Below are 16,081 nucleotides of genomic sequence, written 5' to 3' on the forward strand. Positions count from 1 at the left end.
CAGTCATATCTCTCTATCTGTCTATCTCTATCTCTCTATCTATCTCTTTCTATTTTCTTTCTTTCTGTCTTTCTTTCTGTCTGTCTGTCTGTTTCTCTCACTCACGCTCTCTCTTCCTCTGGAGAGGAGGAGGGGGGATGGCTAAAGATCATCTGGAAAAACAGAAGTTGAGAAAAAGAATGAGAAGGGTAGAATGAAGGGGAAAAATTAAGAGATTGATAGAGAGATGATATAAAATGGGTTGAACAGCAGAAAAAGCTGAGGAGATGAAGAAATAAAAAAGAAAGTTAGAGTGAGAGAAATGGAAAGAGAGAGAGAAGATGTATAAAGGGAGAGAGACAGTGTGTGATGGTAAACATGTTGTATCTGTTATAGCGATCAGAGAGGCTTGGAGGACCAGGAGCTTCTGTTGCTCTGCCAAACACAGCACAACACACACACACGCACACGCACCCACAATCACACACACGCAGACACACACACAACTTCATGCTGACTGAGTGACACTGTTACTTCACATTATAGCCATCATTTCATGTTCACTGTTCAAATGGGACCCTGAAGCTCTCTGTCTCTCTGGCACAACATTTTTGCATTTCTTTTTCTTTGTCTATCTCTATCTCTATATGAAATTTTGGTAAACAAAAGTTCTCTCGTGACTCATTGGAAGGAAAAGATTAAGTTAAGACTTAAAACACTTACTGCAAGACTGGACAAAAATGTCCACTCACCTGACACCATGTCATCCTTCAGGGGTCGGGCCCAGTCCAGGATGACGAATGAGTGACAGCCCTCCATGGCAACCACCGTGATATTATGGGGTTTGTTCCTGGGGGGCTGCTTCTGATTGGTGGTCAGGCCGTCTTTCTCCAGAAGGTTCTCAAGGACATCCACTTGCAAGTACTCCAAAGCCTCAGTCAGAGAACATGGAGACCCTGGGTCCTTCTGGATGTAGGTCAGATAGGGAGCTGGTGAAGAGGAGGGAGAGAGGCACAGGTGAAGGAAGAGGAAGACAAAATGGGAGGTAATAGAAGAAGAAAATAAGTAGATGATGGACAAGGAAGAGGAGAAAAGGAGAGAACACAGGGAGTCAGATGGCTAAGCGATTAGGGAATTGGACTAATAATCTGAATGTTGCCAGATCGATTCCCGGCCGTGGCAAATGACGTTGTGTCCGTGGGCAAGGCACTTCACCCTACTTGCCTCGGGGGGAATGTCCCTGTACTTACTGTAAGTCGCTCTGGATAAGAGCGTCTGCTAAATGACTACATGTAAATAAAATGACAGTCCTACTATTGTGATAGCGGAATTTATGATCTACTAATCGTAAAATCGTTTATTTACTTGTATGTGCATGTGAGTGGGTATGTGTGGGTGTTTATTTGTGTGTGTGTGTGTTTGCGTGTGCATGTGCACATGCATAATATGTGTGCGTGTGTGTGTGAGATCCACTCCAATCTTTCCTTCCCTGTCCTCCATCCTCCTCTTCCTGTCGTTCTGAGCTCTCCTTGTTAGTGCCAGCTGGACCCACAGCTGTGATCCCTTCCAGAATTCCCAGAATCCCTTGCAGCAGCCTGACCGTGGCTGAAGACAGCCCAGCTGGACTCTCCCTTGCCTCCACACACACCAACATGCAAACACGTGTCACTGTACTCACATTAACACATGCTGTGTGTGTGTGTGTGTCTGTGTGTGTGTCTGTCCAAACAATCAGTTCTGGATTGTATCAGTACTGTCTGCAGATATGTTTGTCTGTCATCATCAAATCCACATGTCTGTATGACCATAAAGTGTGCTCATTTATGGCCAGGTCAATGTGCTGACAGCATGCAGATGTGCAGCTCACCATGCAGTATGGAGCTCGGCTCTATCTGGACCCTGAAGGGGGGTTGGAAATGTCACCTGCATGCTGCACAGGCCTGACCCAGAGACTGACTGGAGCTGTTCCTGTTACTGGTCTGGACATCCCTCACTGCAGCATTACACTGACATGCTGCTTGTAACGTCTGGAAAGGAGGTTATGCTTTGAAGAATAGACCCGATCTGTGGGAGCTTATACTGTTAAATCTCTCCTTACTGACAAGGTAAAGAGGGAGATGGAGAAGGAGAGGGAGAGAGACAGAGAGAACAAGAGAGAGAGACAGAAAGAAAAAGAGAGAGAGAGAGCGAAAGATAGGGAAAGACAGAGAGAAACCCTTCCAGATAGACAAATTGAGAATGTGTCAGAGGCCTGGCAGTCGTGCGGGATTTGAAATATTAAACTCATAAATAGCAAAGAGGATGTCTCAGCTGTCTAGCCAAAAGGACTATCCTTCCTTCTTCTCCTCTCTTCTTTCCTCTTCATTCCTTCTCTTCTCCTCTCTAACCCCCGCCCCCCCCCCCCCCCTTCCCCCTCTACTCTTCTCAGCTGACATCGACACAATTGACTTCAGCACGCCATTTCTTCTGTTATTCGATTCAATTTTCTATTTCCGTCTCTATATGACGGTTGTAATGATGTTCAGATGTGCCTGTACTGCAGTGGTGCTGCAGTATGACTGGGCTACAGGGTAGCAGCAGGGACCAGTGATGGCAGAAGGAACATGTTCTAGTCCCACTGGTGCTGTAGTGGGTCAACACACACACCCAACACATGATAGTGTGATAGTCTGATAATGATGAGAACTGATAAGGATGCTGATTGTTGATAAAACAGTGTCTGGTCCCCACTGTTTTTCTGGTTCAGGGAGAAGGTCTAATTATCCTAGGAGTCCATCGAGTCAGTCTCACTCACTAGGTTGTAAACTGAGGTTCTACTGACAATCACTGCCAACCAACGCTGGCTCCATGTGAGGTGTAAGCCTGCCATGCTGACGCCAAGGCAGTCTCAGGAGAGACCGGGTGACATCATCCCAACATCCATCATCAACAGGCACCCAAGTATCACTGAGGGATTCCTTTATAACCAGCAGATTGTCCTACAGACAGGATGTGTGTGTGTGTGTGTGTAGGTGTGTGTTTATGTTTGCCTGTTAGCGTGTGCATGTGTGCGTATGGTTGTAATCGTGTCTGATTGGTGTGTATGCGGGGGTGTGTACACTCTTATGTGTGTGTGTGTGAAGCGTCACCCTGCCCTCCAGTCCTCACCCTGCCCTCCACCCCTCACCCTGCCCTCCACCCCTCACCCTGCCCTCCAGTCCTCGCCCTGCCCTCCACCCCTCACCCTGCCCCCCAGTCCTCGCCCTGCCCTCCAGTCCTCACCCTGCCCTCCACCCCTCACCCTGCCCCCCAGTCCTCACCCTGCCCTCCAGTCCTCACCCTGCCCTCCAGTCCTCACCCTGCCCCCCAGTCCTCACCCTGCCCTCCAGTCCTCACCCTGCCCTCCAGTCCTCACCCTGCCCTCCAGTCCTCACCCTGCCCTCCAGCCCTCACCCTGCCCTCCAGCCCTCACCCTGCCCCCCAGTCCTCACCCTGCCCCCCAGTCCTCACCCTGCCCTCCAGTCCTCACCCTGCCCTCCAGCCCTAACCCTGTCCTCCAGTCCTCACCCTGCCCTCCAGCCCTCACCCTGCCCCCCAGTCCTCACCCTGCCCTCCAGCCCTCACCCTGCCCCCCAGTCCTCACCCTGCCCTCCAGTCCTCACCCTGCCCCCCAGTCCTCACCCTGCCCCCCAGTCCTCACCCTGCCCTCCAGTCCTCACCCTGCCCTCCAGTCCTCACCCTGCCCCCAGAACTCCCTGTCCTCCACAGTACAGTGTTAACACACGAGGGGCTCCGTCTCGGTGAGTGTATTTAGGGGGTTCTAACCCTGTCAGAACCAGGAGCCAGAGCTCCCCTCTCCTCAATGAAGGAAAACAGAACACACACAACCACCATCGTTATTTATAGGGTTGAGACAGGTAGCCACACACGCCAGACACATGTGCAAGCTTTGGATGCAGGCACGACTACACGCACACACACACACACACACACACAATGCAGACACGCTCTATCATAGAAATACACGTTGTAACTTGGCCCAAAGGCCTTGTATCGTTATTTATGGTATTCAAAAAGAAAAGGAATGACTCCCCTCCACTACTCCCCCTCTCTCACTGACATTAAGCAGATGTCTCAGAAGCCTCCCACAAAAACTGATCTTTCTACAGAGAGAATGGTTGAGAGACTGGGGTGATCACTCAAGTTGCTGAGATATGTACTGGAGGTTAAGTTGGATGGGATGTTAAGTAGCATATAGAGATGACAAGTTTAAGCGGTAGACTTCAGAGGCGTTCGGGTGTGACTGTGTGTGTGCATGATTGTGTGTGTAAATGTGTGTGTGTGTGAGCGTGTGTGTGTCTTTCGGGGGAGGGGGGGGGGACTTAAACCCTTGTTAGCGGGATGAGAGACGGAGACACAGGCAGAGTTGAATTATTATTAAGCAGCAAAGTCACAACCACAAACACACACTCACACGGACACATCTGCTCAAACACACACACAAACAAACAGTTTCATAATAAAGGTTTCTCTACATTACCTGTGAAGCGTTTCTTTCCAGTGAGGTCGAACTCTGAGGAAGGGCTGTTGTTGAATGGCCTGGTGTCTGGCACTGGTGTGGGGGGGCTCGTGGTGGTGGGGGGGGGCAGGGTGGTCGAAAGCAATAACTCATCTAAGAAAATGAACGCACACACACGCACACACAGTTACAGAGCTAATGCATGGGCACCACACACTGTGTCTATCTCACTATGACACAAGTCATCCTGTTCTGTGTCCCTAGTCTTGTGTTGCAACCCAATAAACACCATGTAACAAATGGTAACGCTCGTGTGATTACAATTGTGTGATCTCACTGGAAACAACCCTGTCCATGATGCCTTAAAGGCCTTCAGGCTGCCAGAACATTCCATTTTCAGGGACGCAGCTTTGAAAGGGAAAGCGTTTTGCACCATTCTCTCTGAAAAACAGAACTTTGAGAAATGTGTACTATATCACCTCAGATAGAATGAACTGGTTAGGGCCACTCCTTTACGTTGTGCAGAGCCAGAGCTCTTGTTTGACCACAGCCTTGGGGCACAGCTTAAGGGCCACTATCAGACAGCTGCAGGCAGTTGTATTGCTCAAGCTACTGCAGCAACATGTCTACCTCATATTGCAAAAGTTCATCCAAGTACAAAAATGCAATCAAGCACTGTGTAACATATCATCACATGAGATGACATAACAGAATGTACATGGTGTTCATGACAGAACACCATGTACATTAGAAAGTGCAATAAAGTACATCATTTATCATTACAAAACATTGTAACTGTACATGCCTCCATGCAGAGTCAGTCTGTGTGTGTTTGTGTGTGTGTGTGTGTGTGTTAATGAGGATGTTCACAGGCATGCTGGGTTTAGTTTGGTGATGATACAACATCAACAAAAAAACACAATGGGTCCCAAAGCACAAACAAACTAACACATTGTGAAACACGTTTTCAAACACAGTGGACCACAGGCACCAAGCTAACACCCCAGGCAGTGCATAACAAGGAGAGGAGGGAAACCCATCAACAACAAAGAGATAAACAAGATATAAACAAACAAACAAGCAAACAAGCAGGCAGTTCTATGAGCTCAGCCAATACCTTCCTCAACAGCAAAAGCATCAAGCACCATTGCGACTGTAACCAAGGAGTCCATTTCCATTCCTGAGGATTCCTCTGTTGGAGAAGCAGGACAAGCTGAAGCATGATCTCCAGTACAGACTCAGGTACACACACACACACACACACAGACGTTTTTATTTTTAAACACATTTTGATCAAATGGATGTCAAAAACATGTACTGTCCTGAATGTGCCACACATTGATCTAATTATCCCCTTTCAAAGTGACAGTGTTCCTCCCATTTAAGAGACATCGTACTCAGCTGACTGACCAAGTGTGGGTGTGTCTGATGTTGCAAGCCTCATAACACTCGAGTGAGTGTGCCGAAGGAAGCTGCTCAACGTCTCACTGTCGTATGTGTGACTTTGTGTGTGCATGCATGCATGCATCCAAACCACAAGTGTGTGAAGTGTCCTGTGTGCTTGGCGGTAACACACACTGTCATTTCAGTTCACAACCACCGCCCAGACACAGATGTGGAGATTTATTTGTGGCTCCTGTGGTCACATACACACATGCATGCACACACACAAACACACACACACACACACACAAACACACATGTTCTCCAGACACGGAGTGACTCGGATGACACAGATCTGGGGAGTGTGCTTGGATGCAGGCCACAGTAGCAGTGGAGGATAGAGAGACATGGTAAACGACACACACTACACTTACTGATCCCAGACTCTGTCTGAGCAAACAGCTTACCAAGCCTTCAGTGGTGGGAGATAGTAATGGATCTGAGATATTATTGATGATCTTGTGGGAGAAAAACTGAATCCATCATTGAGGACATTTGGTTGATTCCAAGTTTTATATTTTTCATGGCCAAAAAACAAATGTAACTGAGCTAACCTGAATTGAACTTGCCTAAATTCAGCTGAACTAAATCAAAGTGAATCAAAAAATATCAATTAGACCTACCATGTGGGTAGCAGTTGAGAACCCCATCCTGGTCCAACAAGGGGAATCCCTGGGAGTCCAACCGGGAGAATGTTCCGGGTGGGCAGGTAGGCAGCACTGGCAGGGTGGTGGGCTCCTCCGTGGTCCACTCTGGGGTGGTGGGCTCCGGCGTGGTGGTAGGAGGGGCCGTCGTGGTTGTTGTCCTGGGTTTATGGCGGTTCAGCCCAACAACAGGTTTCCCTCCCACGGTCAGGAACTTATCTTTGGGGTTGACCACCGGTCGACTGTCTCGACTGTTACCAAACAGCGCCAGGCCTTCCTGGTTGACCAATGGACTACCCTGGTGGTCTGGAGGGGGAGGCGACAAAGTCCTAAATACACTATGCTAGAGATGGAGAGGTGTTCAATGAAGATGCTGGAGACAGTTTGACAAGGGTTTGCTAGGCTGGAGCCTTACCAAATATGGTGCGTCCATCCTCCCCCAGGACCACTCTTCTGGGCCTGCCATGAGAGTCCTGCAGGACACGCCCATCCTCATTCATCAGAACCCCCTTGTCCAGGTCTACCACCTGGGGAACACACCCAGAGGGAGACACAGACACACACACAGACCGGGGGAGACACATAGATAGTCGCAGACACACACACACACAGAGACATGCCAAACATTACAGGAAATACAGTATATGGTTAAACAAATCAAATAAATGAGAATCTACAGATTGCGTGATGAGAGGTCTGCTGTCAGTCCCTCTGAGTGATGGTAGAGCAGACTGGCCCATAGACATGCTGCTCACACATACCCATTTAGTCCCATCCGGACCAGTGATGTGTCTGCGACTGTCAGCTTTGCTCTTGTCCTCTGTGGAGCTGGGCTCCTTGTCCCTGGTGGCTGTCAGGTTGGGCCGCCCATTCTTACCTGGAGGGTGGGGAGGAGAGAGAGAGAGACAGAGAGAGAGAGAGAGAGAGAGAAAGAGAGAGAGGGAGAGAGGGAAAGAGAGAGAGGGGACAACTCACTAGCTGCATCTTGAGGACTTATGTTCGCCTGCTGTTGGTGTAGTCTAGAGTGTAATCTACCATGATAGGATGGATTATCACACGTCATGGCCTGGACACATGTACATATTGCCATGACGACATGGCCTCTGGACCAACAGGTGTACATACTGCCCGCACACACACAAAAAACACACACATAGACGCATCTGCATTACCGTTTCCATAGCCAGGCTTGATTCCACCATTGGGTCTGCTGGGGTAGCGTATCCTTGTCCCCTGTGCCGCCTCCGAGGTCAGAGCAGGCTGCCGATTAGCTAGCAGGGGGGAGCGGACTCTCGTATTGGTCCCTGTGATTGGTCGTCGAGGAACAGGGATGGGGATGAAGGAGAACGAACCAGTCCTTCCTCTGGGGGAGGAGCCACGTTCCACAATGCCCTCCTCCTGGGCGGGCCTTAGAGGGCTGCTGGCCAATGAGGTAGTGGTTTTGGGGGCGGGGGTGGGATCTGGGACTTTCTGGTTTCTCTCAAAGACCTCCTTACTTCCCTCATCCAGATAATCCTCATCGTGATCATTGTCGGTGTGTCCCTCCTCCCTGGTGCTTCCTCTGCTGACCGGCTCACTGGAGTCTCTGTGTCCACCTGAGGAAGGACGGGAGTTGGTAGATGAGGAAGATGAAGAAGAGGAGGAACTGATGGGGTTCCTAGAGCTACTCAGTGCTGTACTCCTATTTGGCAAGGAAGGTTTTGTTGACTCGGCCCCCAGGTCATTCTTCAGAGGGTTGAGGGAGGGGGAGGAGGGGTTCTTGAGGTCCGGGTTAGTTTCCTGCACTCCCGATACCCCCGCTGCCCCCGTCGCCGCAGAAACCCTTGTTGGTCCGGACACCCCCGTTGCCCCGGCAACCCTTGTCCTGGTGGGCATCTCCCTCAGGTAATGACGCCCCGCCCCCACAGAGGATGAGGACCCGGACCTACTCCACGGGACACGCCCATCAGCTCTTGGGGAGGGGACCCTTGTCCCCCCAGAGACACCTGCTGCCCCGGAGACCCTCGTCCCCAATCCTGGCCGGGACTGGTGGCGGCTCAGGTGGTGGGGGAGTCTTTCGGGGGGGTTGACTCTGGAGGGTGGGAGGGCAGGGGTCAGGTTGCTGCTCTCCTCTTCTCCTGTCTCCTGGTCCTCCTGGTCTTCCTCCTCTTCTGGAGGTGGAGTGGTGGGGGGAATTGTTGTGGTGGTGGTTCGAGGACGGGTTGTGGGATCTTTGGCGGTCACTGTATGTGTGTGTTTGTGGTCGCGGTGGTTGTGCTCCTCTCTGACACGAGCAGTCTCCTGTGGGTTAGGAATATTTGAACTGTGAGTCCGTTTGTTGGGAGTGTGTGTGTTCACAGTGTGTCTGTTGGTAGACTGTGTATTGGGTGTTCGTGAGTCAGCAGAGGGTTGGTTAGAAGTATGTGTTTTGGAAGTTTGTGAGGGTTTCTGGGGTTTTGGCTCCATTGGACAAAGTGGACTGGGACGTGGCTGATCCTGGTTTCCGTAGGCCAGTCAGAACCCTGGAGGGGTTACCCCTGCTCACAGGTTTCCTCCTACCATACCCAAACCCAGTCCCAAAACCACGCCCTGCAGAGCCAGAACCTCGACCCAGGGAAGGTGTCTCCTTCTCGGGCTCTGAGGCAGTGTTGTCTGGGGTTGGGGCGGGGGGTGGTTGGTTTGATGTCAGTCTCCCCTGGCTGGGTCGTAAGAGTGCTTCCTCTCAGGGTAGGTGGAGGCTGTGTGGTCTTTTCTTATGGCTGCAGACTCCTGGCTGTGACTGCGGCTGGAGGAGGTGGTGGTGGAAGATGAGGATGAGGAAGATGAAGAGGAGGATGAAGAAGACGACGATGATCCATTATCCACCTCCTGAGTCCTGGACAGAGAGCTGGAGGTCCTGGAGAGGGGTCGTCTGGGTCGACTGATCTCGGGGTTGGATGATGTCCGGGGGATGTGGGCGGGGTGTATTCTTCTTCCTGGGAGGGGCTTGCGGAGAGGGAGGGAGGAGGAGGGTTTGGATGGGGTGTCAACCTCTTTGAGTTCAGTTTTGAGACTGGTGTCAAAGCTGTCAGGTACAGAGGGGTCCTTCCCTAGGCCATATCCCTCCTCTTCCTCTCTAGACAGAACAACGTTCCCCGGAGTCTCAGGATGCTTTTTCTCCTCCACCGCCTCATTGGCCAGCTTCTCCTCATCTTCAAGACTGGGAGAAGGTGATTGGTTATTCTCCTGTCTGTCTTCAGTAATCCTCCCTCTGTCTCTGGCTGTGGAAGACCCACCCCCTAACCGCTGATTGGTCGCCACGTTCCTACTCGAGCCCCTCACTGATGAGAAAATGCTGTGATAGGACCGTGTCTGTGAGAGGGGGCGTGTCCTTCTGGGGGATGGCGGGGCCGGGTTGGCTTCAGTGGGGTGTGGTTGGCTCCTCAGTCACCTCTGCCGATTGATGGTCAGTGTTGTCGTGGTTACTGTCCTGTTTGGAGGTGTGGCTGGGGTTGGGGGCGGGTCCCCTTGCTGTCTTGGTTTGTTGAGTGCCGCGACACGGACGAAGCAGCACTGCTGCCTGGCAACAGAGAAGAGAGTTACCTTAGAGGACCATCCCTTTATACACTCACACACACACACACACATTCGTGCATGAATGCACACACTTGAGTGCACATACCCAAATGTGAAAAAAATACACACAACTGTTCACACACACACACTCTTCCTTACTTCCGGGCATGGCTACGCTGTAGGCCTTGCTCTGGGGGCCCTGGCCCTTGCGGTTGGTAGCTCTGATCTTGAAGATGTAGCGTTCCCCGGGCTGCAGGCCCTCTATGACAGCAGAAGTGGTGCCTGCCCCGATACGTCTCGCTCTTCATACTTGAAGGGCTTCATGGCTGGGGCGTAGGACACTATGTACTCTGGGGAGGGGGAGGGCGCATATCAGATTCACACTGACATCCACATTGATTGGTTTGTTGATTTGTTGGTTGGCTGGTGGGTTGGTCAGTTTGTTGACTTATTGGTTTGTTCATTGATTTGTTTATTGATTATATTAATAAAATAATGAAATCATTACATCAGGATTACATTTTGTATTTTTATGTGGTATGATTGGTAAATCAGAGATGAGGTCACATGGTCTGACCTCGTATCCTTCCATTAGGCTCCTCGGGCTGGTCCCAAGTTGCCGTGACGGCGGTCCCCTTTCCCCTTAGTGGCCGCACCAGGAAGTTCTCCGGAGGACCGGAGGGGGCTAGAGAAACGAAGGAGGAAAAATCCGAAGAATGGAAAAAGAGGAGGGAATTAAAAAAAAGACAGAAAACAGAAGCAGCAAAGGATGGAGAACCAAAATAACCCAAAATGATATAAGGAAAATGCTGTTTAGGCATGTAAAGCCTCCAGGCCATGTGTCTGCCAGGGGCTGAGTGGAAGGAAACTCCTGTGTTTCCAGGAGGTCCTAGAGAGAGACGAGCTCTGTGGAACTGGGACCTGAGAAGGAGCTGGGAGCCAGGCCATAAACACTGACACGCTACTGAACCATGTTTCACAAGCTGCCGCAGCACACGACCATACTGCAGTCACCCCTGTCTCACTCCAAACGCTAAAGCCACCGCCTGCCTCGCTACCCCACACCCAGTCACTGTCTGTCTCTCACCCCAAAACTACAGTCATTGCCACCTCACTACCAACACTACCGTCACCCCATACATGTACTATAGTTATGTTCCTATTCATAGAGATGACGGAAAACGCCTTTCATTTGATTGTTCTTGTTTTCTGTTAGAAAGGTGGCCTACCTGATTCAGGGGTCCTCTGGAAGACGGACACGCTCCACTTGCCGTGGTTGTCCTCCCTGGGAGATGCGGACAGAGAACTCATACATGCCGTCAGCTGACAGGGTGTCGATCAGCAGTCTCCTTTGATTGGTTGTTTTGAACTCCCACCGAGCTGACTCTCCCCTTCTCTCTGTACTTGATGGTGTAATGTCTAAAATAGAGAAGAGAGAGTAATAAGTCTGTCTTGACTCTGTCTTTCTGTCACACACTTAATCCACGCTTCTCTTCAGTAACTTTTTGTATATTTCTCTCTCTATGTTTCTCTGTCTCTCTCTGCCTTTCGGCCTCTCTGTCTCTCTATGTCTCTCTCTCTCTCCCTCTCTCTCTCTCTCTCTCTCTCTCTCTCTCTCTCTCTCTCTCTCCCTCTCTCTCTCTCTCTCTCTCTCCCTCTCTCTCTCTCTCTCTCTCTCTCTCTCTCTCTCTCTCTCTCTCTCTCTCTCTCTCTCTCTCTCTCTCTCTCTCTGTCTCTCTCCCTCTCTCTCTCTCCCTCTCTCTCCCTGCCTCTCTCTCTCTGCGTCTCTCTCTGTCTCTCTCTCTCTCTCTCTCTCTCTCTCTCTCTCTGCCTCTCTCTCTGTCTCTCTCTGTCTCTCTCCCTCTCTCTCTCCCTCTCTGCCTCTCTCTCTCTGTCTCTCTCTCTCTCTCTCTCTCTCTCTCTCTGCCTCTCTCTCTGTCTCTCTCTCTGTCTCTCTCTCACACACACACACCTGGAGCCTCCGGGGGTGACCTTCTCCATTTCGACAGCAGGGTCTACCCAGCTGATGAGGACTGACTGGGGGGACATAACCCTCACACTGATGTCCTTGGCCTCATACTCCTCAGGCTCTAAACCATACACACACAGACACACACACAGACACACACACAAATGGAAAATCACTCAACATCATACAGAGTACTGTGTGTCAACTTTGTGTTTCTGTGTGTTGCTGTGGTGTGGTTGCCATGTGTTACCTGGGGTCTCTATTTTGGATTTGACGGGCCTGTTGACAGGAGCACTCCGGCCCTGTGCCTTCTGGGACTGCAGTGACACCACATAAACGGACTCAGACGCTGGAACAGAGAGGGGAACACACACACACAGAAAGTTTACCCTCTCGTGTTTTCACTCGTATGTCTTCCTGAGTTTGTTCCTTACCTCCCTGTCTTACCTAGTTGCGGGGAGCGCTGGGTCCTCTGGTCAGCTTGTGGCTGAGTGTGAATATTCCTCCTGTCCAGCAGGGGCGACCCCGCGCTCATCCTCTCTGGCTGCCGCGGGCAGAGGAAGACTGGGGGCTCTCAGCTGTACCTTAGGCATGGCCAGGACTGATGACGTGCCTGAGTGGCTCCCCAGTTCCCCTCCGTCCTGGGGGGTCAGGCCTGGAGGTGGCAGGAGACCGGGGTGAACCTGGGGGGTGAGAGTGGAGAGGAGGGGGGTAGGAGGGAGGGAGAATGAAGTGTGGGAAAGAGAGAGTGTTTCAGGTCTCAAGCATGTAGAGGTTATATTTTCTTAATTGACTTTCAGTGTCGTCCCGTTTGTTTCCTGACAGACGGGCCTCGGGTTCAATTACTCCATCAGCTAATGCAGTTTATTATCCCAGACACATGGTAAACAGACACAGTAACATGGTCGAGAGTAAAAGAGGAAGGACATGCAGACATGTGGACCACCGTGACATTTGCTCACACTTGCTTCCTATTGGCCTCCTCTTGTGTGACTCCATCTTCAACAGAGGGTCTGACCACCAGACTACCTCCCCATCTATCTTCACTCTCTGACTGGCGAGCAGAGTGACAGCTCTGACAGCATTACACAAAACTTTTTTGTCCCTCCCTCCCTCCCGATCCCTTGCTGATAATCAATGACAGATGCAGATCTGTGGCTGCTTACTGTATGCAGGAGGAGAGGGATCAAGTGGAGAGTGAGGCAGAGACGCCGTAGGGTCAGCTGACACACTGAGTGACAGACTACTTTGTCATTGGTCGATTTGTTTAACAGATAGATCATGGAGAAGAGAAGATCCGAATAGAGAGAGAGGAGAAAGAAGGTTGGGAATGGGAATAGAGAGTGCGGTTGAGGATGGATGAAGTGAGAGAGTGTCAAAATATGAATAATGAAATAATGAAAATTAATAATAATGAATGATGAATAGTGGGAAATAATGAAAAGGATGGGGAAAGGGACTGCAGGAAAGTTCCTGTCAGGGCAGAGTTGTGAGAGTTGAAAGCTCCGTCTCTCAACGTTTCACTCTCTCTTTCGCTCTTTTTTCTCCCTCTCTCTTTCCACCTTTTGTCTTCTCTCTTTCTCTTTCTCCCACCTTTTCTCTCTCTTTCTCTCTATCCTTCACTCTCCTGCCTTCTCTCTTTCCTTTAGTCCTTTAGCTGTCGTTCTTCTCCCCCTCTCTCCTATGATAGTGGTTCATGTGGATAGTTGGCCTGTGCCTGCGATACCCTGGAGTGTCCATCCAATAGCTACGCTATGCCAGATCGGTCTGTCTGTCCTGGAAGTAAGGTAAGCCAGCCAGACAAACATACCAATGTGTGTGTGTTTGTTTGTGTGTCTGTGTGTGTGCATCTCCATAAACTTGGAGCTGAGGTAGCAGAGATGGAGAGATAGACTGGGCTTTCTTTCCTGGACTCCTGAAGGTACATAAGTATTCATCATCATCAGATTAGAATTTCCAAGTCAGCGATGACAGCGGACATTTAAATGGGCTTTTCTCATAGAGTCATTCAGACAGGATTACCTGAAGGAACGAAAACCATAACACTCCAATCTCTTACAAAGCTGCATGCTGATTGGACGAACAGAGTTCTGCGCTAAACTTACCTTGCAATGATGCATTGAGAGGAGCCCCGCCCAACACTGCAAATCCGTCCAGTTTAACCCATTCACCACCTACAGAAATAGTTGCAACGTATTCTAGTAAGCAATGAGGCAAACCACAAGGTATACAACTAGGTAAACATCAATTCATCCACCAAGTAAATATGAAGATGTATAAAACATCTGTTATGGAAGCTATTAGCTCATAGTTTAAGAGATGTAATCTGTCTCCCTCCACCACCCCCTATTTCTTTCTCTTTCCCTTTTTCCTCTTTTCCCCTCTCTCCCTGACTCGTTTCTCTCTCCCTTCTTGTCCCTCTCATTCTCTTTTCCTTCCACTCTGCCTCTCATTCTCTCTACTCTCTCTCTCTCACCCCCCCCCCCCCCCTTTCTCTCTCTCTCTCTCCTCTCTCTCTCTCTCTCTCTCTCTCTCTCTTTCACTTTTGTCTCTAGTAAGTCATCCTCAGTGTCTTACCAGACACATAATCCAGGAGGAAGCTGCCTGGTGTTATTTACGATGAATAGTTTTGCCATGCATGCTGGGAACACATCAATCTGTGGGACACTGGGTGGAGACAGAGGGTTGGACAGAACTACTAGGCCATCACACCCGTATACACACACACACATAAGGGATTGCCACATCGATAACACACACGTGTATTGACACACATGAACACACGCACACACATGCACACATGCACAAACACAGTGGGTGACCACAACTGAAGGCCCACCCCTCCCTATAAGAAACACACTCGGCACTCCACGGTGACCACAACACTGAGGACTGAGTTATTGGAGTGGGGTGGTGGGGGGTGGGGGTGGTTGGAGAGGAGAACAAGGGTTGGCTGGAGACTGAGCCTGCTGGTGAGGAACAGCATAGTCATGCCAAGCTCAGACTGAAATGGACTAATGACAACTGCAGCCTCACCACAGGCTGTGTGTGTGTGTGTGTGTATACAACATCCTGACTCGGGTTTTATAAGGTGATATTAAGAACAACAGAGAGCCTGTTAAGCTCTATAGATAATGTTGCAGTAAAAGTCTAAAATAACCATGTCTACTGTCAATCCTTGGCTGGTCCTGGGCCTGTAGGCCTGACTCTATGCTATGCTCTTGGAAAATATAATTTCAAATACACTCACTCACACACACACATCCATTAACACACACACGTCCGCAACACACACCTCACCTCCAGGGGTCTCTGCTCTGTACACAGGTTTGCTTGTCCCCTCCTCGTTCTCAGCACTCATCTTGAGAAAGTGCAGAAGTCCGGGCTCTGAAACATACGTCAGTTTAAGCCCAAACCTCTCTTCCTGGTTTCCTCCTCCATCTCCTGTCTAATGTGACATTGTCTCTTTTTGCGTCCAGATATTCTCCTGATCCTTTTAAACATCACTAAATCACACCACCTCAATTGTTCTCTCGTTACCATACGATAATAACGATCACCTGTCTTTAGGTACTCACGTCTGTATTTCTTGATTTCCCTCTATCCCTCCAATTCTCTTTTTCTGTCTTTACAACCTGGAGCAGCCCTTCACACTTATCCTCCCTTTCTCTCCATCCCTCTCTCTTCACAATTATCTATGCCATTTTTCTCTCTATCCATCTCTCTCTTCCGCCACCTGTCTTCCTCTGTCTATCTACCCCCCACTCTCACCCCTCCTCCTCTCACTCTGCCCCTCCCCCCCCCCCGTCTCCATATCTTACCTACATCCTCCAGCACCTCAGAGCGTCGGTCCTTGTCCACTTTGATGAAGCGTAGTGACCTCATGGACTTGCCGTAGCCGATGTTGTACCTCTCCACCGGCCGTCCGTCCAGCTGGTTGGGAGGCTCCCAGCTGACCTTCAGACCCTGCCCCACCGACGTCAGACGCACGTTCCTGGGCTGCAGAGGCTTGTA

The 16,081-nt window shown here is 50.3% G+C and overlaps 1 protein-coding gene across 1 annotated transcript in view; it reads right to left on the minus strand.

The window, feature by feature from the left end:
- fndc1 (fibronectin type III domain containing 1) overlaps window positions 1-16,081 on the minus strand; it is a 30,570-nt gene that overhangs the window by 5,401 nt on the left and 9,088 nt on the right. Inside the window, 20 exon segments of the mRNA XM_047022153.1 lie at window positions 732-968; window positions 4,499-4,630; window positions 6,544-6,870; window positions 6,980-7,091; window positions 7,326-7,441; window positions 7,737-9,039; window positions 9,235-9,961; window positions 10,009-10,102; window positions 10,258-10,378; window positions 10,380-10,409; window positions 10,411-10,448; window positions 10,676-10,783; window positions 11,328-11,376; window positions 11,378-11,488; window positions 11,490-11,517; window positions 12,071-12,188; window positions 12,318-12,416; window positions 12,515-12,631; window positions 12,681-12,750; window positions 15,893-16,075. Coding sequence (XP_046878109.1) covers window positions 732-968; window positions 4,499-4,630; window positions 6,544-6,870; window positions 6,980-7,091; window positions 7,326-7,441; window positions 7,737-9,039; window positions 9,235-9,961; window positions 10,009-10,102; window positions 10,258-10,378; window positions 10,380-10,409; window positions 10,411-10,448; window positions 10,676-10,783; window positions 11,328-11,376; window positions 11,378-11,488; window positions 11,490-11,517; window positions 12,071-12,188; window positions 12,318-12,416; window positions 12,515-12,631; window positions 12,681-12,750; window positions 15,893-16,075 — 4,120 coding nt within the window.

This window comes from Hypomesus transpacificus, chromosome 6, assembly GCF_021917145.1.
Source record: "Hypomesus transpacificus isolate Combined female chromosome 6, fHypTra1, whole genome shotgun sequence".
NCBI lineage: Eukaryota > Metazoa > Chordata > Actinopteri > Osmeriformes > Osmeridae > Hypomesus > Hypomesus transpacificus.